The sequence below is a fragment of the Pipistrellus hanaki genome (genome assembly GCF_964339955.1).
Source record: "Pipistrellus hanaki genome assembly, chromosome: 8".
Taxonomy (NCBI): Eukaryota; Metazoa; Chordata; class Mammalia; order Chiroptera; family Vespertilionidae; genus Pipistrellus; species Pipistrellus hanaki.
Genome location: NC_140510.1, coordinates 47,131,126 through 47,156,628, shown reverse-complemented (window position 1 = coordinate 47,156,628; position 25,503 = coordinate 47,131,126). Strand labels below are relative to the sequence as shown.

General features: G+C 35.2%; 1 protein-coding gene across 1 annotated transcript in view; it reads left to right on the top strand.

Moving 5' to 3' along the window:
* The window catches only part of OLA1 (Obg like ATPase 1), a 121,598-nt gene that overhangs the window by 39,419 nt on the left and 56,676 nt on the right, over window positions 1–25,503 (top strand). Inside the window, exon 5 of the mRNA XM_084892675.1 lies at window positions 22,571–22,746. Coding sequence (XP_084748801.1) covers window positions 22,571–22,746 — 176 coding nt within the window. The remainder of the gene's footprint in view (window positions 1–22,570; window positions 22,747–25,503) is intronic.

Below are 25,503 nucleotides of genomic sequence, written 5' to 3'. Positions count from 1 at the left end.
TCAAGTTTTTTGCTTATATTTAATTGGATTGTTTGACTTTTTTGAGCTAAAAGAATTCTTTATATATTCTGGATACAAGTGGCAGGTTCAATTCCAGGTCAGAACACATACCCAGACTGGGGATTTGACTCCCTCAGTTAGGTTCCTGTCAGAACTTCCTAGTCCTCTGTTGTGTTTACCAATTCATAACCAATAAAGTGATATCTGTCTTTAGTCTGCTAGGAAACTGCTTCTCAGAGGCTTCGTTATATCTTTCTGCTGCACAAGAGGCAAATTTAGGTTCTACTTGTAAGTTACATTGGCTTATTTTTCATTGGTGAGTTGAAATTCCCAAAGTTGAGTCAAAGATAAAATATTCATTAGACACATAAAAAACTTACAGGATGTAACATTTTAGCTATAAGTAATAATTTGCTAGAAAATAAAAAGAAGATAGTCTTAGTATCTTTATAAAGTACATTTTTTTCTTCTGTTACTGATTTATTTAATTTGACAGACTAATACAATTTATTTTTTTATTCAAATATTTTTATTGGTTCTTTTCTGTTTCTAAAAAATGGATTACGTTATATATAATACTAGAGGCCTGGTGCACGAAAATCAGACACAAGGTTCCTCCACCCGGCCTGCATCCTCTCCAATCTGGGACCTTTCGGGGGATGTCTGACTGCTGGTTTAGGCTCGATCTCACATCCCTCTCATAATCTGGGACCTCTGGCTCTTACCCACTTGCTTGATTGACTCTGGCTTCTGCCTGCCAGGTGATCATCCCCTAACCACTCCCCTGCTGGCCTGATCACCCCCAACTGCCTTCCCCTACCGGCCATCTTATGGCAGACATCTTGTGGCAGCCACGTTGTGATGACCCTTGTGCAAGGGTGCGATGCCACCTAGGCTTTTATTATATAAGATATCATGTTGTCATTTACTTATTTTTTACCTAATATATCATGGACTTTATTTCAGGTGAATATATCGTTCTTTCCCTTTTGCTTATTGATTGATTCCTTTTTAATTTTTTAATTTTTCCTTTTTCTCTTTTTTAGATAGCCATGTAATATTCCAGAGAATGGAAGTAAAAAAACACACAACTAATAACTGACAAAGTGATGGACACTTAGTAGCATGGTCTTTTAAAATTAAATTAGATCATGTCTTTTTCCTTCAAAGTCTTTTTCTCATAAAATAAGGTCTACATATCATAGCCTGCAACAGCTCTAGAATGACTTGGCCCTTGCCTCTCTTTAAATTCACCTTACCCCTTTTCTGCCCTTGCTCACCATTGCCCCCACAAGTTTCTTTCATAAGTGGTACTCTTGCATATGATCGATGAGTGCTTAAACATCATTTAAATGGATCATTTATGTTTGAAGAGGAAATAAAATTTGAACTTGATAGGCTTTGATTAGATGAAAGGGACCAAGAATCTCCTTAGCATGGAGTTTCCACTTGTTTTGTATCTTCTTTGTATCAGAGATTTTGCTACATAATTTTTCAATAGATAATATCTCTCTTTGGAGATGAGGAATTTAGGAGTCGGAAAAATTGTTATAGCTATAGGACCTTAGGCAAGTTCATGGCAGAACTGACAGTTTCTGAAGTTCGGACTGTTGGCCTGAACATACCCTTTCCACAATATTTTATACCAATTGGATGCATTATTTTTAAAATATGTGATAATAGATACTCATTATTACAATGTTATGCTTATGGTAGGAAGCATAATTTCTGAGTTGTGATATTTCCAGGTGCAATAGAATTTCATTTTGAAATGGCTTAAAAATAATCTATCAGTATATTGCTGAGCAGATAAAATATATAGTTTCAGAGCTGTCCCTAAGTACTTAATTTCTGTCTCTGTCTGTCCTCTGCCTTGAACAACTTGATCTTATCCTAATAGGTGGCTTCCAGCATCTCACTGGCCATGTGGTTTATAGTTCCCATTTATTAGAGAAGAAAGAGTGACTTTGGCCTAGCCTCCCAATAAAAGGTCTTTAGATTACTTGGACCATGCTTAATCTTTGATCACTGTGGCAGATGGAATAATCTAATGTGGAACTGCTTAAACTGTAAGAAATAATTGGGAGGCGTGGGGGGATTGAAGAAGATCTAGATTGGGGTTGGGGAGCTGACAACAAATGCGTATGCTCCAGAATCAAACTTGAACATTATTTACAACTAGAGACCCGGTGCATGAAATTCATGCACAGGGAGAGGGGTGGTGTCCCTCAGCCCAGCCTGCACCCTCTCCAGTCTGGGACATCTCTCTCACAATCCAAGACTGCTGGCTCCCAACTGCTCCCTGCCTACCTTCCTGATTGCCCCTAACTGCTTCTGCCTGCCAGTCTGATCACTCCCTAACCACTCCCCTGACAGCCTGATTGATGCCTAACTGCTCCCCTGTCAGCCTGATTGCCCCTAACTGCCTTCCCCTGCAGGCCTGGTCCCTCCCAACTGCTCTACCCTGCAGCCTGGATCCCCTCCAACTACCCTTTCCTGCAGGACCAGATGCCCCCATCTTCCCTCCTCGGCCAGCCTTGTCCCTCCCAACTACCCTCCCCGCTGGCCATCTTGTGGTGGCCATGTTGTGTCCACATGGGGGCAGCCATCTTTGACATATGGAGCAGCTATTTTGTGTGTTGGAGGGATGGTCAATTTGCATATTACTCTTTTATTAGATAAGATTCTGTTAATTTGGAACAGAGTAAAAATGCCTGTTAAATTTTATGTTTAAAATTTTTGAGGAACCTGTTTACTTTGTTTACTGAGAAGTATCAACTTTTCATGCTAATACCTCATAATACTGGTTTAAAACATCTCATTATTGAGTTAAAACAGTATAATTCTGATGAAATTTCAAAACTAGAGCCATAATAAAAATGTTTCCTCTTCATCAATTATGTGGTGAAGTTTATTGTTCATGAAAGTGAAACTGATCTGTTACTTTGTGGGATTAGCAGACATAAAGCAGAGTGATATTAGAGCCTCATAGTGCTCTACGTTGGGTTAGAGAAAATTTTAAGAGTGTCTACATGAAAAAAGGCAGAGTACAAATATAAAGCTTCATTAAATGCCATGTTTTAAGGGTTTTATATTATACTATTTATTTTTTAATAGTTTTTGTTTTTTTGGTTAAATGAAGTTCTGTTCTCCAAATGAAAAAAATTTTTTTTCAAGTTAAAAAAAAGTCTTCTGGTATCTATATTTTTTATTAGTTTTCTAAGTAGGCACCCATACTTTTGTTTAGAGGTAATAGTGATTTACTTTATATGTATTAGTGATATAATTGGTCATCAACTTCTGTTGGTGTTTTCTAGAATTACTTCTCTTCTTTTTCTACTTCGTTCTATTTATACTGCTACTTCTTAGTTCAGGCTGTTATGCATTATCACTGACCTTAGTAATACGTTCTTGCTGGGGCTCTCTTTTTGCTGATCATTGTAATCCTGGGATCATCTGCATCAGACACATTTTTTTAAAAAATAAAGAATTCTAAGCAGTACCCTAGTGATCCAGAATCATAGAGATGGCTGAAAATCATCTGTACCCTGGGAGATTTTGAAAATCTGTGTTTTAATCTCTCCAGTTTCATCCTTCAAGAGTAGTGGTTCTCAACCGTTCTTATGCCCCATAGTGACTATGTCCAAGCATTTGGGTCCCATATTATGGAGGGAGAAAACAATGCCTATTTTTCACAAAGCAGAAAATAATCGTGTGCATTTTGTTAAATTTCCTACTTATGTTTTAATAACATTGCAGTGTTATTTAGAAGTATATATATTTGCTATGGTTTTAAAATATGCACAAATAAAAATCTATCAGTAGCTGAAAATTGTAGTGAATATTTTGTATTATGCTGATTCTAAGCCACAAGATAATGGATACATTAGGATTCAGTTATTAAGTAGGAAGCATTCCCTTCATAGCCTGGTATGAGGCAAGAAGGGGGAGATATAGCTAGTATAATATTTCAGAGGACCACATTTTTGGCTTATCACTTTTACTGGTGACATAGACATTGAGAAATTAGATGCATCACTGCTTGTGTGTGAGTCATGGCATTTATGTTACTGCCGTTTATGAAACATTCATGCCTTCCTTGGGAATTCCATTTTCTGGCTAGTCCTCACTGCTTTTCATTGTCAAGCTTTAGTATGTTTTTCAGTGCTTTCTTTTCTGTTCTAAATTTTCCTCAGATGGATTTGTTCTTTGTGCTCTGAATGTACCTTATGCATGTCACCCTTGTCTTTGCTGTACCTCTAGCTAAGTATTATTCTCTAAGGTCCATATCCTCTGTGATCTTACTCCCTTACTCAACCCTTTTGCTCTTTCTTCCCTATCTTTGAGATCAGGAGCTCTCTTTTGTACGTAACATTTCATGTAGCCATGATTAAGTTACATATGCTTGTCTTATTTCTCCAGCTAGACTATAAGCTCCTTGAAGGTGTGAGCAATATTATGTAATTTCATCTTTTCCCAGATACTGAAGTATGTTTTTCTACGTTGTATTTAATAAAAGAAGGGTGTCAGTTTTATTGCTAGAAATTTTTTTCCAGCTTTAGAGTAAGCTGGTTTAAATTGCGATCTAGCAAATTTCTTATCCTACTTTGTTTTTTTGTCTAAGAGAATATGCAAGGTGCAAATGGGAGTGCTTTTATTGTTTTCATCCAAACCTGAGGATCAAGCAGTTAGATTTTAGGTAAATAAAAATAAAAATCTTGTGTTTTAATGTTTTACATTAATGCTAGGTTTCTGTTTTTTTCTGTATGCTAGACACACAATGCAGATTTACCTATGACTATACATGTAAAATACATTTATCATTACATTTTTAATTTGTTTTTATTACTATAACTTCAGTGTTATATTATCTCCAATATTATTAATACTTTTATTTAGGGTTAAAACTTACCTAGCAAAATAATTTATGATGTGTATACTATTGTGTTTGATATAGTTGGATGAATTCTTGTAGGTAAAAAAAGTATATGTTGGGAAGGAAATCTTGTTTAAGAAATGAACTGTACTATTTAAAATAGAAAACTGAGAGCTCTTTTTAACATTGCAGCTGAGTTAAACGAATAATCTTTCCACCATTACTAAGAAGTGCATGTAGTTAAAAATACATTTATACATATTATTTTTTTAAAAACCTAGTTAACTTTAAAATATGTAAGTTTTCTTGTCGTTTAGGGTTCTGTGAAGCTGATCATCAAGAGGGTTGCAAATCATTGGTGGTTTCTATTTTCAGATTTCCACATCCCGGAGTAATTTGCTTTAATTTCACCCAATTTAACCTATACTTCACACCATCACCATTCAGCTTTAATAGCTATGTTCTATGCATAAGAAAAGCAGATAAATGTCCACAATTAGGCTGCAAATGATTACAACTAGTTAGGGCTTTATGAAGACAAAACTTAAAGGACTATGGCGCCAAACAAAGCCACAAAAGACGGCTGAAAATGCTGTCTCCAGAAGTCAAGTCTACCATGGCATTTGATTTATCACTTTTGTAGTTGATTTTACTTATTTTAATATATTGGCAGGTGTGCCTACTCAGAAATATTCATCTTTAAAGAATATTAGTTGTCTTTTGTTAATGTTTAGTTTTTAATTTATATGCTTTCTTAAATTTCAGCATAGATAACCAAATTTAATATTTTAAATTTTTATTTAAATGGTAGCATATTTGTTTGGAAATTAAGCATAGTTGGTTTGAAATGTACTAGCATTTATATACCTTCTCAAAAGCATTTGTGAAATTAAGACTTCCCTGAAATGTTTGTCTATGTCTTATAGTCCTATCAGACATTTGATGGAAGAATAATTTTACAATTCTGTATAAAATTTTATTTCTGGATGGAGTCTTAGCATGCAAAATATATGCCTATAGAGTATTATGCAAAGTTATGTGCACACATAAAAGATTCTGAAATTGTTTTAATCCTATTTATGCGTTATGTTTTTTTTCCATATGTAAGTTCTTATTGATAGTTAATGACAGCATTATTTTAATGTATAAAGAATTTGGTTGTGCTATAAGGCTTTTAAAAAGCCAAACTTTCCATTTTAATATAAAAGCGTTTCTTCTTCCTATAAAATAAATTTGTTTTTTTTGTTAACATATTTTTATATTTAACAAATTAAAGGATTGGATCTCATCTCCAAGGTTTTGACATAAATCCTTTCTTATTTTTTAGTGACTAAATCAAGGTTTCAGCTTAGTATGTAGATTTTACTACTTAATCATTTTGTTAAATATTCTTTCAGAAATTCTATATAAATAAGAGTAACAATACTGATGGATAATAATTTTATTTTACAATTTGTGCGCACCCAGAATTATTCTTGTAATTGAAATACTCCCCATTTTATAAATGTAATGTCTACTGTTTCATTATATGAGGGAGGGGTAACATTTACTTAAAACATGTATTCATTTTAGATAATCCTTATTTCTTAATAATCAAATAATTAAGTAATGTCCCTTTAGTTTATTGTTGCTTACAAGCCAAAATAAATGTAGATTAGAAACCCAAGCAATTGTAGTTTTTATACACATGTAACATGCTCACATGTGTATGTGTGCATACAGTTGCTGACTTTAAAATTAATGCTTAAGAATTAATAGCTTGTTGCCTTTTCTTATAAAACCAATGTATGAGGGAAAGTGTACTGAAACTATGTTTAACATATCTTTATTTTAAATAAATTAGTTAATTGTCTAGCCTACAAAGTAGACCAATATAGCCATGACAAGACAATATAGCCACAGTTTCACAGTTGTATTAAACTAGTTTCATATGCTATATCATAAAACTTTCAGTCCAATCAGCAACTAAATTTAAATACTGCAAATTGTAGCAGCAAAACAATAATTCTGCTGATTAGCCCCTTTCCATTTCTTGTAAGTGAACTGTTTATGCTGTTGAGTACCTTTTGAAAAAAGAAAAAGCCAAAACAGCCTTGATTAGTCAAGGAGTAATTGGATGACTTGATTTTAGCAAGAGAATGAATTGGTTGATGATAGCCTGTAACTAAGTGTAGTGGTTCTGTTCAGATGAATACATAACATACAGTCATCAGATCTTGACAGGTATAACATATGAGCATTGCTAAAATCTGGTGGTGGTGGAGATAGGATGGAGATGGAGAGTAGTAAGTTTGCCATGAAGTCTTGTACTGGAAAATTTGAGATGAATCTTAAAGGAATTAAATTTTTTTTTCATGTATATATATATTTTCACATTGGGGAAGGATATGGAGATTTGCCTTACTCTTATGATTTTAGTCCCTATGTGCTCTAAAGACGAAAGAGGTTTAGAATTTTTTAAATTTCTGCAAGGGGATCATTGATATTATATCCTTTCACTCTTGTTGAAGATTATGGTTCATTAGTAGAGCCATGTAAGAAAGCCTAGAAGTTTTAATTGTGTTCATATTTAATTATTTAAAGTCTTGATTAGTCAGAAATTTTTGTACACTGGATTCTTGTTTATGATTTCCTGATTGTTTTCAAAACTTTATCTGAGTTTATATTAAATAAATATGGCATCAAACAAAAAAAAATTTAATTCATAAATAAACTCAAGCTGTCACCACCACCCCACCTCAAAGAATATATATTACAACAACCTCCCCTCCTCTGCTATAATATGTTACCTGGGTCCTAAAGCTTCAGCTGTATAAAATAAGAGGTAACTGTATTGCTAAATGAAACAAGAGGTGAACCTGCATCCTTAGCCTTTGGGGGTGAGGGGTGTGGCAAGGTGCACGCCTAGCCAAATCCTTTCTAGGACTGGCTTTGATTTGGCACCACCTGGTGGTGATTGTTTGTTCAGGCTTAACTATTTAAGGTGATGACTAGATCTTGAAGACTAGGGTACTTTTAGGTAGTTGGTACCCATTTTGTTGAGCCAGTTAGAGTGGATTGGGTTGGAAGACTGCCGGGCATGCAGTGACTTACCTTACACAGTCTGCTCCCAAAGATGTAGTTACTTGCCTGTTCTTGATCTCTCTAGGACTTACCCTTCCTTCCATGTTTCTGCTCTTTTTTTTTAGAAATGTGGATTGTTGTATTTAAGGGTGTAATTCTTTTGTGAGGCATGTTATCTGGTTTAGAACATCTATCTGCATAGAACTTTTCATTTGGACTCAAGAATATGATTCCTATTGTGCAATGTGGATTTAGTTAAACCATCATTTTCCTATTGTAATACCAGATGTTGTAGGTGACTTTTCCCTTTTCCATCTTTCTATCCACTTCGCCTGCCTCAGCACAAGGTAAAAAGTCATAATCTGCCGAAACCGGTTTGGCTCAGTGGATAGAACGTCGGCCTGCGGACTGAAAGGTCCCGGGTTCAATTCCGGTCAAGGGTATGTACCTTGGTTGCAGGCACATCCCCAGTAGGGGGTGTGCAAGAGGCAGCTGATTGGTGATTCTCTCTCATCGATGTTTCTAACTCTCTATTTCTCACCCTTCCTCTCTGTAAAAAAAAAAAAAAAAAAAAAAAAATCAATAAAATATATTTTTAAAAAAGTACATACTGTAAAAAAAAGTCATAATCTATTGATATTATGGATAAAGCTATAAAATAGTTATTTAAAAATTAATAGATAATTTATTTAACTATTTAATACCTGTCACATGTTACTTTTTTAAGCATTTAAATATTAGTTTCACACTTTAGTGGACCCAAGTGTACTTATCACAGCATCAGTACACTTAAATGTGAAATTAAAATATTTATACTTACCTCAAAACCTGTACATGAATCTTAATCTAAATTTTAAATGGCACCTATACATCAATGTTCCAGCTTGAAGCCTTGAGGCTGTCTTTTCCCAACACATTGTACTGAATACTGACACTCTCTTTGCTCTCCTTCATCCTGGATTTACTTTTTTGTGCTTATTATGTGCTGGTCTGTTTCCCCTTTTAGACCATAAACAGCTTTGAGGGAAGAAATTAATCTTTCAGCTTTTTCTCATCTGAAATTCCCTTTCCAGCTCCTGCACAACTCTCTTTGTGATTAGCAGTCAGTAAACACTTGTTAAATATGCTACCTAAATAAATGTGTATCTTTAACTAGGGATTATGCACTTCCAATTACATGACTGACCATATTTCATTTCTTTTCCACTTGATATAATTCTTCCTGTCTACTAGAAAAAGAAATCTTTGTAAAGATTTTCTTTAATTTTTTTTTACATTTGACCTTACTTTTGTTTTTATTTCTAAACTTGTACCCAATAATCAACTACTTTGTTTGTGATCATCAGTCTCTCTCCAAGCTTTTAGATCTTGTACATAGTGAGCAAGAGCAAGATCACAAGAGCACGTCTCTGAAAAATCTACATAAGAATTTTATAATCACCCTTCAGTCAGTGTTAGAACCTTCCCATCTGTTGATATCTGCACATTGGAACCTGTGGCAACATCTTTTGGTTGCTACCTTTGTATTTTAGTGCACACCAGTGCTTCTCATCTGTGGCTTAGGGAAGTCTGGACACATTTTTGGTCTTCACAGCTGGGGAGAGGGTGTCTGTATGCACATGCCTATGTGTGTTACTGGCATCTAGTTTGTAGAGGCCAGGGATGCTGTTAAAAATACTACAGTACACAGGTCAACACTCCCCTGTCCTTACCTCCCCCCCACACAGCAAAGTATTAATCTGGCCCAAAATATTAGTAGTGCCAAGGTTGACAAGTCCTAGTATATACCTTGTCTATAGGTTTTCATATATAATCATAATTAATATTTTGGGTGCTTACTGTGTACTAGGCATCATCCTAAAATGTTTACATATATTATCACTTTCAATCTTCAAAACAATCTATGAGGTAGGTATCATTGTCTATATTTTACAGACAAGAAAACTAAGCCACAGAGAAATTCAGTAATTATACAATTAATGAATCAAACAGTCTGAAATTCAAATTTGAACCGAATAGTCTGATTTCAGTCTGTGCCTTTGGTATAGTTACACTTCCATCCTGCCTGGAATGTTCTCTTAACTCTGCTTCCCTTTGCTAATATCTGTCTCAGAAAGATCTCATCTATATTTAAACTTTCCTTCCTTGAGTCTGATTCATGCTGATCCTTTGTCTTGATTTTTCTTGTTTTGCTGTGTTTATTGGTCTTAGTTATAGTATACTAGAGGCCCAGTGCATGAAATTCGTGAACTCGTGGTGGGGTCCCTCAGCCAGGACTGGACCCTCTCACAGTCCAGGAGCCCTTGGGGGATGTCTGAGAGTCTTTAGGGGATGGTAATTTACTTCCTCTTGGCCAGGATTTAGTTTTAAAGCTTTTCCCTGTATGAGAGAAGAGGAGGGGAAAGCTCTGGAAGAGAAGCAGAGCAAAAAGCAAATCTTTACCCTACCCATAGTTCTATTTTCTATCCTGAAGCATTAAACAATTAGCCTGTGGCATAGACTGGATTATTTTAGGGTTTTTTTCCTATATTTCAAATAATAGGTTTTCCTCTGGAAAATGAAGGTTAAAGACTTTAAAGGCTACTTTTGATTGATTTGTTGTTGTAAATAAGTATAACCCACCAAATCTAGTTATGCTACTCCACTTATGCTAGTGCATCAAGTAATTAGCAGTTTACATTACTAGACCAATTATTTCCATTTTTATATGTTTACAAAATATTTTATTTTTCCAGAGGTCTATAAATATAACCACTTATAGTAATTAACATTTGATGGATACAAACCTTTTCATTTGCTTTAAATTCTGAAAGCTTAGAAATTTAAGCCTACATCCTTTTTAGCAGAATTTTGTTAGCAGAATGATTTATTAGTTCTTTTATGTGTTCCTGAATATTTTTAAGAAAGCAAATTGATTTTTGAAGTAAGTATAATAAATTGAGGTGCCCTTCTCTCACTTTCTAACTTAAGAAAACTATTTAAAACTACACATTTCATTTAATTTAAAGATTTTTTAAAATTACACAAGTTTGAGGTCCAGCTATGAATTAGGTTCTGGTTTTGCTCAAATCACTTTTACTGTCAAGATGAGAAGGGGCTTTATTTAGAATAAGACTAGAGTTTTAAAGTGCATCTGTAAATCTGTGCTTAAAGGGTATTTCTAAATCCAAGCATTTGGAGTGTGCAATAAACAGCTTTAACTCTCTCTTTAAACTACTCTTTTCCCCAGACAATAAAGAATTTTTGTCATGTCATTTATGGAAAGTAAATAGGAACTGGCATGTCCCCATGCTATGAATAAAGCTATAGACATTAAGTGAATTACCAATGTAAGTTTAGCTCTCTCCTGTTTCTTTAGAATGAATTAGGAATTTGAAAAGAAAGATTTTTTAGCAGTATATCTTTGTTTTCTAACACTTATTTAAAAAATTATCTTTTACTGGTTTAGGAATGTGGCGTTATTTTGGTAGTACTCTGGATTTAAATATAGATCAAAACAGTATTTGCCACATAAGACAAGCTGGAAAGAATGTGAAGTCATGTAGCATACAGGATGTTTTGGTGCCATGAATAAGATTCAATCTTTCTTCATCTTCTTTAGCCTATACTATTGTTTTCTATATTTAAGGACCTTACTAATTAATTATTGTTAAACCTATATTTAAAGTTCTTGCTAGTGAGTATTGTTCTCATTTTTTTTTACTGGATTAAATTTGTTTACTTAATCAAGATTGTCCAATCATTGAGAGCAGGATCTTACTGTTTTGATATATCCTCACTTGAGAATATTTTTTTTCCATTGTTTTTCAGAGAGGGAATGAAGGGGAGATAGAAAGAGAAACATTGATGTGAGAGAGAGTGATTGCCTCCCAAATACACCCCAATCAGGTCTGGGGAGTGCACCTGCAACCCAGGTACATGCCCTTGACTGGGAATCGAACCCGTGATCCTTCTTTGTGCAGACTGATGCTTTAACCACTTAGTAACACTGGCCAGGACTTGATTTTTGTTTTTAATTCTCAGAAGATTTAGCATATTGTTAGGTATATAAGCAAACTTTCTTTAAATAGAGAGCTTCTACTTAGCAAGGCATATTGTGGTTTGCATATGTGTTAAGGGATGGCAGTTTGTGCATTGGTGTATATACCAAGGGATTCCTTATCTCTTCACTGTATAGTGGTAAAGAATAGGAAAACATAATTATAATATTATTATTAATTTATCATAAATTCATCTTGACCACATATCTTATTTCCACCAAAACTCTATAGACATCCTATTTGGAATATCAAAGTTTCCATGACAGGTGGTTTATGAAGTATTGCTCTGGAATCTGTACACTTAAATATATCATGTATTTAAAACTATTTCTAATTCTAGCTGGAGATGTTTTCTTTCTAAGACAGCTTAAATTTAAGTAGCAGAGCAGTTAACTAAACTCTTGAATTTCCAAAGTATATTTTTATTTCTAAAGTTCTTTGCAGTTAGATTTAGCATCCTAAACAGAGTATAGATTTATCCTTCTTACTTATATCTTTATGGAATAAGATAGGTTTTGAATGAATGAGTGAGTAAATTGATCAATCTTCAATTGACATATAATAATTGAAAATAGCTAACTCATTTCTGCCACATCATACCAAGAAATAAATATGCAGAATCTCAGCACATATGAATAGTCAAATGTGTCTCACCACAAGTTTAGCTTAAATATTCACTTAGTGAATGAATTTTTATAATATAAACTAGAGGCCTGTTGCAGGAATATAAACAATCCCTTGGGCCTATTCCTGCAAGAATAGGGCTTTCTGCTGCCTGAGTGAAGTAGAGAAAGGAGCTTTCCTCCTTTCTCCACTGCCTTGCTTCCTCCTGTCTCTGCTGCCTTGCTCCCTTCTCTGCCACTTCACTCCTTCTGCAGCGCTTGGCTTCCTTCTATGCTGTCTTCAGTCTTCTCTCCGCACCTGTGTATGCAAATTAACCACCATCTTTGTTGGGTTGATTTGCGTACTTGCTCCTGATTGGTTGGTTGGCATAGCGGAGGGACAGTCAGTTTGCATGTTTCTCTTTTATTAGTGTAGATACTTTATTTATAATAACTAAAAAAAAATTTTTGACTCCTTTTATCTATTACTTCAAAGTATACTAAAGCTACTCGGGGGTTATTGGGTTACAAATTATGTTAATTAGTATATAGTAGAGGGGTAAGAGAGCTAAGGGATATATCAACCTTTATGGGATAGTTGGAGCAAGAAAAGGAATGGTTTAAGAAGATAGAAGAAAGTTAGAATATGCCATTGGAAATAAGTAGTGAAAGAGACTATGTTATTGCTCTCAAATTAGATCCTACTGAGAGAGATCATTCATGATTCCTGAACAATGGCTCTTTGGTTTACCTTCATGAAGGTATATTATTGGTGTCCTTTTTTAAAATCAATTTCTGATAGTATGGTAGGGGCATATTCCAAACTGCAATGTGTTAATTTTTAAATGGGATATAAAGAATGGAGAGAGCAGATATAAACAGCCCTTTCAAGAAGTTTGACACTGAACTGGAGGAAAGAAAACAATAGCTGAAATGGGAATTAATGTCTAATGGTGACTGAAATGATTCATTTACTATAGAATCTTAGATGTGAGAGTTATTAGTGGAGGTGAAGACGATACAAATGATATAGGAGAGGAAGGCATAATAGGTTGAGGTCTCAGGAAATACAAAGAAGTTTGTGGAGCAAACTTCCTTGGTAGAACATAAAGATCCAGAACAGAGATGGTAGAGAAATTGGTCATAATTATAATAGTAAAAGGTGGCATTTTATTGCTGGAAAGAAAAAGAGATTGGGTAAAAACAAAAAGGGGTATTGGTGCCGAGACTGGTTTGGCTCAGTGGATAGAGTGTCGGCCTGGGGACTGAAAGGTCCCGGGTTTGATTCTGGTCAAGGGCATGTACCTTGGTTGTGGGCACATTCCCGGTGGTGAGTGTGCAAGAGGCAGCTGATCGATGATTCTCTTTCATCGATGTTTCTAGCTCTCTGTCCCTCTTTCTTCCTCTCTGTAAGAAATCAATAAAATATATATATATATATATATATATATATATATATATATATAGATATATATAGATATATATTGATATATATTGAGATATATATATATATATATATATATATATATATATATATATATATATATATGGGGTATTGGTGTTCCAAAGATGATATGCATTTTTCCTATGAAGTGGGAAATAGTAGGTCATCTCTGGGTAACAGGAAAGAAGAGGTTTTTTTGTGTTGTTGTTTTTTTAAGTTAAGCGGAGTTATGTGTGTGTGCGTGTATGTTTAATTATTTTTATTGATTTTATTGATCTGATGCTTCTCTCCTAAGAAGAAAGGGGTAGGGGGAAGAGAGAGAGGGAGGGGAGAGAGAGAGAGAGAGAGAGAGAAAGAAAAGCATTAGTTTGTTGTTCTGCTTATTTATGCATTCATTGGTTAATTCTTGTATGTGCCCTGACTGGATATGAACCTGTAGCCTTGGTGTATCGGGATGATGCTCTAACCAGTTGAGCTACCCAGCCAGGGCTGTGGTTTTGTTTTGAAAGCATTGTAAATGTGAGAGAAGTCACAAAACTTTTGGAAAAGGTGCTTTGTTGTAAAAGGAAACGTTGTAGGATAGCTCTGTAAAAAATCTTTGTGATAGAATCCAGACTGAGGCTAGCTTATGGTTAATTTTCTCCTATAGCAAATCATTTAATAATGAAGGTTTACTATAATTAATATTATTTTCAGCCACCCATTTATTTATTTTATGAGGCCCAGTGCATGAAATTTGTGCACGGGGGTAGGGGGTCCCCTTAGCCCAGCCTGCACCCTCTCCAATGCTGGGAATCGGGCTTAAACCAGCAGTCGAACATCCCTCTCACAATCCTGGACCATTGGCACCTAATTGCTTACCTGCCTGCTGGCCTGGTCACCCCCAACTGCATCCCCCTCTGCTGGCCTGGTCGCCTCTTACTGCCCCCTCTTCTGGCCTGGTTGCCCCCAACTTCCCCCCTCTGCTGGCTTGGTCACCCCTAACTGCTCTCCCTTGCTGGCCTGGTCACCCCCAACTACAGACCTGGTTGCCTCTCATGGCTCTCCGCAGGCCTGGTCTCCCCACACAGCCTGCTGTTTAGTTGTTCGGTTGTCCCTCACTAACCCCCCTGCTGACCTGGTTGCCCCATGCAGCGTGCTTGTTAAGTTCTTTTTCTTTCTCTTTCAAACTTAATTAAAAAACAAAATTTAGTGTTCTACTTAAAATAACAGATGTACTAATGATCACATTTATATAAAATCTTATCTCATTCTTAATAAAAGTGATCAAATGTTAATGAAAATACTCCAGGTAACACCTCTTGCCAGCCTGGTTGTAGGCAGCCATCTTGTGAGGGTGTGACATTCAATTTGCATATTACTTCTTTATTATATAGGATATATATAGAGAGAAAGAGAGAGAGAGACATGTACACACACACATGCATATGAGAGATGAGAGAGAGAGAGAGAGAGAGAAATGTATAGATATAAAATAAATTTCATGCTAATTGTGCTTTTCTCTTTGTGACTAGTCACTGCAAAACCAAAATGTTGACTAAGATTTGTGTAAATTTCTCTATAAGTTTTTTTTTATTGTGTTTCAAAAAGAATGACTTTTTAAAATGACTTGTTTTGGCCCTGCCTGGTGTGCTCAGTAGTTAGAGTGTCTGCCCGTGTATGGAAGGATCGCAAGTTTGATTCCTGGTTTAAGCCACATATCTGGGTTGCAGGTTCGAACCCTGGCCCTCGTTTGGCGCATACGAGAGACAACCAATTGATGGTTCTCTCTCACATCAATGATCTCTCTCTTTTTCTCTCCCTCCCTTCCTCCCTACCAATCTCTAAAAATCAGTGGGAAAAATATCCATGGGTGAGAATTAACAAAAAATAAAATAATACAAATGATATGTTCTGTATGTACAATGCATGTTCATTATAAAAAGTTTAAGCAAGACAAAAACTTTTAAAGATTAGCAAAATTGCTCACTGCCAGGGAATTATTTTCATTAACATTTGATCACTTTTATTAAGAATGAGATAAGATTTTATATAAATGTGATCATTAGTACATCTGTTATTTTAAATAGAACACTAAATTTTGTTTTTTAATTAAGTTTGAAAAAGAAAGAAGAAGAACTGGAGTAATATAGAAGAAATCAGTGAACTTAGATGATCCTACTATAGGATCATGGAAACACTAAAAGGTTGGAGAAAATATTTTAATTACATGTTTCATCTTTATATGGCATCTATTGATTCCTTACTCTGAAAGATGAGGAAATGAATACCATTATGTTTTTATTTCCCCTCTCCCCATCTTTGAGTTTTTATATTACTATTCCCAACTTTTCATAGTTTATAATACAGTACTTATGTTCTGTTTTGTTAACATAATTTCTGTAGTTGTTTAGTTTTATATGTTACAGAACATTAAGCTCAGAGTCTATTTGCCATTGGTTTCTATTTCTAACAGTAAAATACCAGTCGGCTGGATATAAAATTCTGGAGTAACAATTTCTTTCCTTTCGAACTTTGAAGACATTGTTCCACTGTCTTTTGGTATAGAGCTCCCTTGTAGAATTCTAAAGCCTTATATGTGACTTGATTTTACTGCTTTTGATATTGGTGACATTTGTGGTGTTGATGCTTCTCTATCTGGTTGACCAGCTGCAAGTTTTATTTCGTTGTTTATTTATGCCAGCTTACCTGGGTTTGCAACTTTGAAAGTGGCTATGATTTCTTCTTGACTGGTAGGATTTCTCTTAAAGATATAAGAAATCATATGCTGTTTTTACCTTATATCATCAGTCCACTTAGATTATATATAGAGAGGAATATTTTTAAAAACTGAGTGAACTTAGAGATGCTGAAATTTAGCCCTTTTGTACCCATGAGTTATAAGAAATAAGAGGATAGGTCCATGTTTTATGTCCTTGGGTCATAGTATTCTCATCTCTAATATATGGAAGAAATAGACAGTAGTAAAAAGGGATATAACTATTAAAGTATTTCTCAAAGAGCCACTTTTTACTATACTTATCTTTCTTTATCTCTAAACAGCATCTGTCACAGTTGATTATTTCTTCTTTTTTTTTTTTTTAAATATATTTTATTGATTTTTTTACAGAGAGGAGGAGAGAAGGATAGAGAGTTAGAAACATCGATGAGAGAGAATCATCGATCAGCTGCCTCTTGCACACCCCCCACTGGGGATGTGCCCGCAACCAATGTACATGCCCTTGACCGGAATCGAACCTGGGACCTTTCAGTCCTCAGACCAACGCTCTACCACTGAGCCAAACCGGTTTCGGCTACTTCTTCCTTCTTAAAATATTTTCTTACTCTTACTCCCGAGGAAAGCATACTACTACCTTTTCTCTGACTTTGTCATCCCTTCTTATTCTCTTTTGCCAAGACTATCCCTATCAGATATCGAAGTGTTGGGGTGCTGTCTCTACAAGATGTCATCCAGACCCATAACTTTAAATAAAAATATCAGGTAACTCCTAATTTTATATCTATAGTCATGATCTTCCTTCCTACATCCAGTCTACCCTCAACAAAAACATATCGTTTTCTCTACATTTTCTGGTCATCTCTCATCTGCACTACTACAGCCACTTCCTAACTTAGTCTTTCTGTCATCACTCTTGTCCCTTCCTTAGAGTCTGTTCTTTTTAAAGTGCCAAGTAGCCCCTCTTAATCATAAATCTTAATTACCTACCCCTTTATTTAAAGCTCTCCAATCAATGGCTTCTCAATACAACTAGAACAAAATCCAAACTTCCATATCCTACAAACATATGTGAACTGCCTTACACTCTATTTACTATACTCTGCTTGGTTCACTCATACTGATTTTATTCCTATTTCTGAACATTTCAATATTGTTCCCATTTTAAAATTTTTATATTTACTTCTTAGAACCTTCTTTTTCAGATCTTCACATTGCTACCATTCATATTCTGGCCATTCTGGTGTCAGCTTTAATGTCATCTCCTCAGAGGCCTCCCTGACTCTTTTAGCTGAAGTATTACACAGAAATGTGCCCTCCTCCCCATCCTCCAGCACATACAAGCTCTATTGCATTATACTATTTTACACAGAATAGTACCAAAATTTTTTATCTCATTTGATAACATTCCACCACCAAAATGACCATCCTATATAATAAAACCCTAATATGCAAATCGACCAAACGGCTGAATGACCAGTCACTATGACACACACTGACCACCAGGGTTCAGATGCTTAACACAGGAGCTGCTCCCTGGTGGTCAGTGCGCTCCCACAGGGGAGTGCTGCTCAGCCAGAAGCCTGGCTCATGGCAGGGAGCAGGCCTAAGCCAGCAGGTGGATATCCCCTGAGGGGTCCCAGATTACAAGAGGGTGCAGGTGGGGCTGAGGAAACTACCCACTTCCCCTATTCCCATGCACAAATGTTGAGCACCAGGCCTCTAATAGTTAATCCTGCATTTCTTGATTTTACTCCAAAATTTACTTAAACAGGAAATTTTGTCTCTAATGTAAGTGGGAAATGAGTATCGCCAATATTGAAGAAAATAAAAATACAGTGAAAACTACCTATTTATTACAGCTTTTAGTCTTTAGAAGCACAGAGGCTGAGGCCTGCTCTGTTCTTAAAAAGATAAATTTATACAAAAAGAGGTTTTAAAGCTAACACCTTAATTTTAATGGAGAAAGGGGAGGACAAGCCCTTCCCACCCAGAACAGGTAATCCAATTCCAGCCAGCAGCAATCTTTAAACAATGTGTTCATTTACATTTGAATGGCTATGCCTTTTGGTAGCCTAAGGGCAAGTTTACATGTAAACAAGTTTGCTTCTCAGTTCCCAGGGCAGAAAAAACAAGGTTTAAAATTATTAGATTTTAAAATTTATTCTTAAAAATATAAAAGTTTATTAATTAAAAAAACACACAAGGAAATTAAAAAATCTGATGAACAATATTAACTGTTGATTATAATAGAATCAGAGATACGGGAGGGGAGTGGACTAACAATTCTCGGGGGGGGGGGGGGGGAAAGAGGAGTGGTAGATGCAGGAAGAGATTGAACATAAGCTGTGCACGTATGGATGAGTACAATGGGGGTGGGGAAAGGGCAGCGAATGGGATGGGAACCTGGTGGAGGGGGGAAATAATGAGGAACTTTTGTTACAATATGAACAATAAATATTGACTTAAAATAAATAAATAAAAATAAAAATTAAAAAAGATAAATTTATAAACTTAAGCTATTAAAGACCAACAGCATCAAACTGAGACTTTCTTTGACATAGAAAGGCTGAAAGAGAATTGAAATGGAAATAACTTTCTCACCAGGCAATTCAGTATGCTATAGTATAGTCTTCAAGGTAAATGAAATTATCTTTACCAGTACAGTGTTTTTCTCAAAGGAGAATTGTAATAATAATTATTACAAATATTTATTAATCACAAAAATTATAATTGTTTTAGTAATGTGCAATTGAAATAAATAACTTTGGTCATAGAGTAGAGTAAAAATGATCTGCTGAACTAGCCAGAATTAAGGGGGGGGGTGTGTGTGTGTGTGGAAACCCTATTGTTACGCCCAGACTTCGTGATCCCCAAGGACCACCAGGGAGCCGAGTCTGATGCAATAAACAAAAGAGCCTTTTCCATGCTAGCATGGGCTCTGTCCCACTCATGCCTGCAGCATGGTGGAAGAGAGCGCGAATTTCGCCCAGTCCAGGGGTTTTGCTCCGGTCGGTGGTGATGTCACTGCCTCGGCTAACCCTGATTGATTGGGTGAGGGCTAGGGTTCAGTTACAGAATGGAGGATAACTCCGCCCTGCCCCACAGTGGAGTCAGGAGCCCATCCTCACCCCGCCCTGCCCTCTCACCTATAAACTCACAAAGTTTATTTTGACCAATTCTAAAAAGCTGAGGAACATGAAATGTTATTACTCAAATTTAATGTTTGAGTGCATTACTTTGGCATTTCTTCTAAATTACTAATTCCTTCATCTTAAAAAATGAGTATATGCTCCAGCTACTTGAAATAATTCTATATGTTGGGCTCTTTGCTTAGCACTTTGTTATCATGATTTAATCATATCCATTCTCTGAGAGGTAGAAAGAACTTCATTTTAAAAATGTGAAAATGAGGTCCTTAGAAGTTCAATGATTTGGCTAAAATTTTATGACCAGTAAGCCTGTCTGACTTTAAAGCCCTTTTTCTTAACCAATAAAGCTATAATAATGTAAGTGTAAAGTCTGTTAATGAACCAGGAGCATGTCTTTGAAAAGTTTATTCAATAATTTTTTAGTTCTAAGAAATGGTAAGTTGCCCAAATGGCCACCAAATTTCCTATAAGCTTAGTATATTAGGCTTTTATTATATAGGATAGACAAGATTTGAAAGCAACCTAAGTGTCCAACAATAGATTAGTGGATAAAAAGGAAATTTTACCCTTTGTGGCAACATGGATAGACCTGGACCAGGTCATTATGCTAAGTGAAATAAGCCAATCAGAGAAAGACAAGTACCATATGATTGCACTCATATGGAAAATCTAATCAACAAAATGAACTAACAAGCAAAATAGAGATAGACATGGATAGAGAACTGACAGCTATCGGGTGGTGGTGGTGGTAGTGGTGGAAATAAAGATTTTATTCTTATAGTAGGGGCAATAGATTAGTGATGATCCAGTCACAACTCCTTTCCTAACCTAATCCTTGGCAGACACCAGGCAAGGTGCATTCTGGAGAATAATTTGAAGGTTGTAAGATAAACAAGTGATCCCCCCAACCTTTATTCTAGGTTTTCTGTTTGGATTAGTTCAGATTATCAGAGTGCTTTATTTTCTTTGCTTCCAGGAGAGTTGGGATTATTGTTTCTCTCTGTTACCCACTTGGTTAAAATTGAGGGTTTTCATTAAGACATTGCCATTTAAAACCTGCTGATACATTTACTGTAGGGATGTTATTGAGGACATTACTATAGTAGTTGCTCATTGCCCCTACATAATGACAACTATTTAGGATATTTTTCATTTTGAGTGTCAGAAAAAGTTTAGTTATTTCTATAAGTGAACTGACCCTGTTTCCTTTGTTATTCAGACTGCCAGCAAGCTAACTTTTATTTTTATGTTCTTATTGTGCCATTTGTGTAAGATGCCTCAGATCATGACAAGAAATACATGATGCTGTCCTTCCACGGAGACTTTTTACATACTTTTAAAATAATTAAAAATTTACCTAAATCCTGATCTGTCTCATATGTTTATTAATAAGACATAATGCATCTTCTCATTTCTTCCTACATCATTCAGTATTGTGCATATGAATTTGGCACTGTATAATAAAACCTCAGTTGTATGTCAAGAAAACTTAAGTAGTATTTTAAATACGTATGTTTTAATTGCAGTAATATATGTATGTTTTATTATTAATGAATAATTCCACATTGAGATACAATGAGCTTAATTATTTTTAATTTGAGGAAATTAAATTTTAAAACCCTTTGTAACCTGTAATGAGAATATTTTGGTCTTTGGTATGTAGAATGAGCTATAGTCACTATTTTTCCATCAAACTCAAACTGTCTTATGATTCCTATGGTACCTCTATGTAAAATAACAATTCTTTATGTTTTAAAACATGTCATTTTGGGAGCATAATCTAATTGGTAATTTTAATTTAATTAACAATTTATTTATGAATTTGTTTATTGTTTATGGGTATGTCATTGCTCTCTATTTGTAATATTTCTTAGTATTTGTTCATTTTTGCAATGCTGTTCTTTATCTGGTAATTTGAGTAAATCCCAGTTGAATTATGTTGCCACATTATGTCTTCAAAAGGGCATAAAGTCAGTACACATGCTTCAGTAATATCTGGTTGTTTTACCCTTATGTTTCCAGTTGGCAATTTGAAATTATGGCTTCAACTGCACTTTAAATATGTGATAATAGCATGTGTTTCTAATAAGGGCCAGCACCATTTTGTTCAGATAGTGTGAATGGTTGTCACTCATATATGACAAATGCACCTTCATCTGCTTCTTTGATAGCCCCCTAAAAACCATACCCTCAAATCAGGCCGATGAAATTAGCTGCTGTGTAAATTGTGTGTCTGAGTGGTTCATTATCTAATCACCGTCAGAACCACAGTGATAAAGTAGATTGAAGCAGGGAAGAGGTCTGCCAGATGATTTTGCCTGCCTCCCTCAAATCCGGTTTCCCTTGGAAACCCTAACAGTCTTAGAACTTCAGGCTCTCAGCCTGGAATTCAGTACCTTAATGTACCAAACCTGAAAATACCAGTAGTTCTGGAACATAATTTTCTTTCTAAAAGATCATAATTTTATTTTAGTCAGTTTTTGAAATGTTGAAGCTCTTAAATTACTGTTTTGTTGCTAGTGCCCTAATTATTACTAAATAGAAAAAATTGTTATATCTTACTTGCAAGAATTCAGAATAATTTATATAATTATTAACCTTATAGGGATTTTTATTCTAATAATGACTTTCTGGATTTTTAAAAATTATTTCATTTCTTCCTTTTAATTGATTTTAGGTGCTTTTGAAGATGATGACATAACACATGTTGAAGGAAGTGTAGATCCTATTCGAGATATAGAAATAATACATGAAGAGCTTCAGCTTAAAGATGAAGAAATGATTGGGCCCATTATAGATAAACTAGAAAAAGTGGCTGTGAGAGGAGGAGATAAAAAACTAAAACCTGAATATGTAAGTAAAATTTATAGCTTTACATACTATAAGTTCATTTTTCTTGGTTAAGATTTTAAAATAAAATATCTAATATCGGTATAGAATTTTACAATCCAAGGATCTCTTTTGTTAAAAAATTATTAAGAAACTTCATTTTCTTTTAGCAACCAAGTATTATGGTGACAGGCTATTTAAGGTGTTCATTTAAAAAGTCATGTTTAGCTGTAATCTTGAGTGTTTATATGGTTGCTGTGTATATCTTCAAAGTGTTAGTGATAGAGAAGTGTGGTCATTGTAGTTATTAATTTTTTAAAATAAATTTTTGTATTGATTTCAGAGAGGAAGGGAGAGGAAGAGAGAGAAACATCAATGATGACAGAGAATCATTGATTGGCTGCCTCCTGCACACTTATTACTGGGAATTGATCCCAAAACTTGTGCATGTGCCCTTGACAGTAATCGAACCTGGGACCCTTCAGTATGCAGGCTGATGCTCTATCCACTGTACCAAACCGGCTAGGGTTGGAGAAATTATTGAAAATCACCTAGAAAGAAATGTTGTGATAAAAGAGGCTTAGGGAGGTAGAATTACGAATGCTTTCCCCTTAAATGTTTTTATACTTTGATTTTATTGCTTTTATAAAAATAAACTTGGAGAAATGAACCCCAAAGTTAAAACTATTAACTGTAGCAGACCATTTGAAAATGTAGGAACCAGGAATGTGATTAAAAGTTAGGAAATGGGTTATAAAATTTTCAAAATAAAAATGACAAGTTGCTTAATTTGATGTGGTAATACCACTGTGGGAGTCAGACTGTGGTAGGTGGGACTACTTCATGGCTCCTGGAGAAACAGTTATCATAGTAATTATTCTCAGCATAAATGAGGGTTTTTTGTGTTGTTGTTTTTGTTTTTTTTCTTACAATGATACTCCTAGGCCAGTGGGAAGGATTGAGATAGAATCTCCTTTTTCTTGAATGGGAATGAGAAGCATGATAATCCATATATATATAAAAGGCTAATATGTAAAGTGTCCCCTCGGGAGTTCAACCGGGATACCGGGAGTTCGGTCACTCAATATGGCATGCATTGACCACCAGGGGGCGGCGCAGAGTGAAGGAAGGCCCCTGCTGGCAGCTGGAAGGCCCTGATTGGCCCTGATTGCTGACCAGGACTAAGGACCCTACCCATGCATGAATTTCATGCACCTTGCCTCTAGTGTAAGGATAATTGACCAGGATTAATTTAACATTGCATAAGAAATTTTACTTTCTTGGCTTATAGTAATTATTTTAAGCAAATCATTGTGTTTAATCATAATGCATTTGTAATATAGCACTTTGATCTTCTCCTTGTAGGAAATGTTGCTTCATTAGCTACTTTTAAACATTTATGAGTGAAATTCACTTACAGCAGAGTAAAAGTGATTATTCTTAAGCATAACATGTTAGGTTTCATTACAAATAGTTAGCTTGCCCCTTCCTTGTTAAAATTTGTGGAAAGTCCTTTTTCTGGAGTGTTTCAAGTCAGCGTCTAAGGATATAGGACTTTTTCCTTATTTTTCTGTTGGTAACAAAATTTGAAAGAAAGATATACTAAATATCGAGGTAATTTATGTAAGTGGATAGTTATAGAAGAACTGATTTATGGTAAAAGAAGAAAATACATCGCGATGAAAATAAAAAAAAACACCTATTATATTATGTGAACAAATAGGTATGATCTGATAGACTTAAATCCTAACTCACTGAATCTGAGAAGAGTTGTTGTATTTTTTAATTGGGGGGTTTTGTTGTAAGGAACAGAAACTCAGCTTAGACTGTTTTAATAAATGAATTTTTATTTTTAAAATGCAAGGTGAGAAGGAAATCCAAAAATATTCAAGAGCAGAAAGTATGGTATAGTCAGGCCTTTTGGAGTTGAATTCTATGTCATCCCAGGACAGCCTGTGCGTTTCTCTGGCGGTGCTCTGCCGTTCATCTGCTGTTTTATATATTGCTTTTTGTTCCTGATTTCTGCATCTTCGTTACTTCTGCTTACTTAGAGTCGGCTTATTTATCACATCAAGGTTTTGTGTGTGTGTGTGTGTGTGTGTGTGTGTGTGTGTTTAACGAGACCACTTTATAGGTCAAGTGCCCACTAGTTCTGGCCAGGAGACTATGTGGACTGAGTCAGATTCCTTTAGGAGAATACTGAGAGTAAAGCACCATGTAGAATAATGTATTTAATATACTGTGTAAAATGAGCAGCTCTACATTGTAAGTCCTCAGTGCTCACTGTTATTTGAGGATAGCAGTTCAGAAGTGCAACACTGCTTAAGACTTCCAGGATAACACAAAAGAATGTATTGTGTTTGAGGCAAGTGTCACAAGAATTAGACTCATTTGAGGCCAGACTACTTTAGATCCATCTATGTATGTGCATCCTAAGGGAAATTAACTCATATAAGAACTGATACTATGGTACATACACTAAAGGCATACTTTCTTGGATATTCCCACCTGTCTACTTTCTCTTTGCCTATAGCCAACCAAACACATGAAGAAAATTAAAAATAGGATGTTAGTATCTCCATAAAGTCCTTATTAGTTACCTTTCCTGTAGAAAGAGGAAGAGTCAGAGATCAGTTCTTTGATCTTTATAAACAGCAACATTCATCTAGTAGAGCAACAAATGCTTAATATTCTGATTCAGGCAGATCCTAAATCTTAACTTAGAATATACAATGGAAGTTTATTTCATGAGAGAAAGCTCAGCTTGATGTTGTCTCAATT